The following is a 717-nucleotide window of genomic DNA, read 5'->3' as shown; positions in this document are numbered from 1 at the left end:
TTGCTGCTCCACTCCCCTCTTATAAAAAGAAAGACAATGAGAGAAAGAAGACAATAGGAGGAAAATAAAGTAAAATTACACTCTGTCCCATTACCCTATGGTGAGTAGAGATGTACCATCATAACTCAAAAAGAATTATGATTACTCATCATTCCATTTCCATTCTCACTGTAATGCTCATTCTATCTTGTTTCATTCCTGAGACCTTCACAGCAAAACCCAACCAGCAAACCCTCAAACCCAAAACAACTCTCACTCACCTGTTGGGCTTGAGGGCAATGATTTTGACATCCTTGGTGGCAATCCCCAGCAGATGATATGACCGCCCAAGGTTGGGGCAAAGGCTATGTCATGCACAGGCTCTGTCACTGTGACCAGAGTCTCTACTCTCGTCCACTTGCGTGTGTTGGTGGAGAACTCGTAGATGAAGACCTTACCCCCGGAGGAAGGGTTAGGGTCATCGCTACCCACAGCAATGAGGGGAGCGTGAAGTCTGGAATCATGGGATTTGATCTGAATTTGCACAAGAAATGGTTCCAAAATGAAATCATAATCTTTACTGTCAAATGCTGAAGAATAATAAAGGTAATTAAGACTATAAGAATCTAATGCACTACTATTTTACACAGAAAATACCTGCCAGCTGACTAATATCTATAATTTAAATTATACCCCACTAGGGCAAGTAAAAAACAAATGTCCAGAGTTCAACAGTAA

The 717-nt window shown here is 41.1% G+C and overlaps 1 protein-coding gene across 1 annotated transcript in view; it reads right to left on the bottom strand.

The window, feature by feature from the left end:
- Positions 1 to 717, bottom strand: part of LOC119593960 (nucleoporin SEH1-like) — a 14181-nt gene that overhangs the window by 3617 nt on the left and 9847 nt on the right. Inside the window, 2 exon segments of the mRNA XM_037942979.1 lie at positions 261 to 339; positions 342 to 493. Coding sequence (XP_037798907.1) covers positions 261 to 339; positions 342 to 493 — 231 coding nt within the window.

This window comes from Penaeus monodon, chromosome 33 (assembly GCF_015228065.2).
Source record: "Penaeus monodon isolate SGIC_2016 chromosome 33, NSTDA_Pmon_1, whole genome shotgun sequence".
Taxonomy (NCBI): Eukaryota; Metazoa; Arthropoda; class Malacostraca; order Decapoda; family Penaeidae; genus Penaeus; species Penaeus monodon.
The sequence above is the reverse complement of the archived record's forward strand: the minus strand, read 5'-3'. Positions and strand labels throughout refer to the sequence as shown.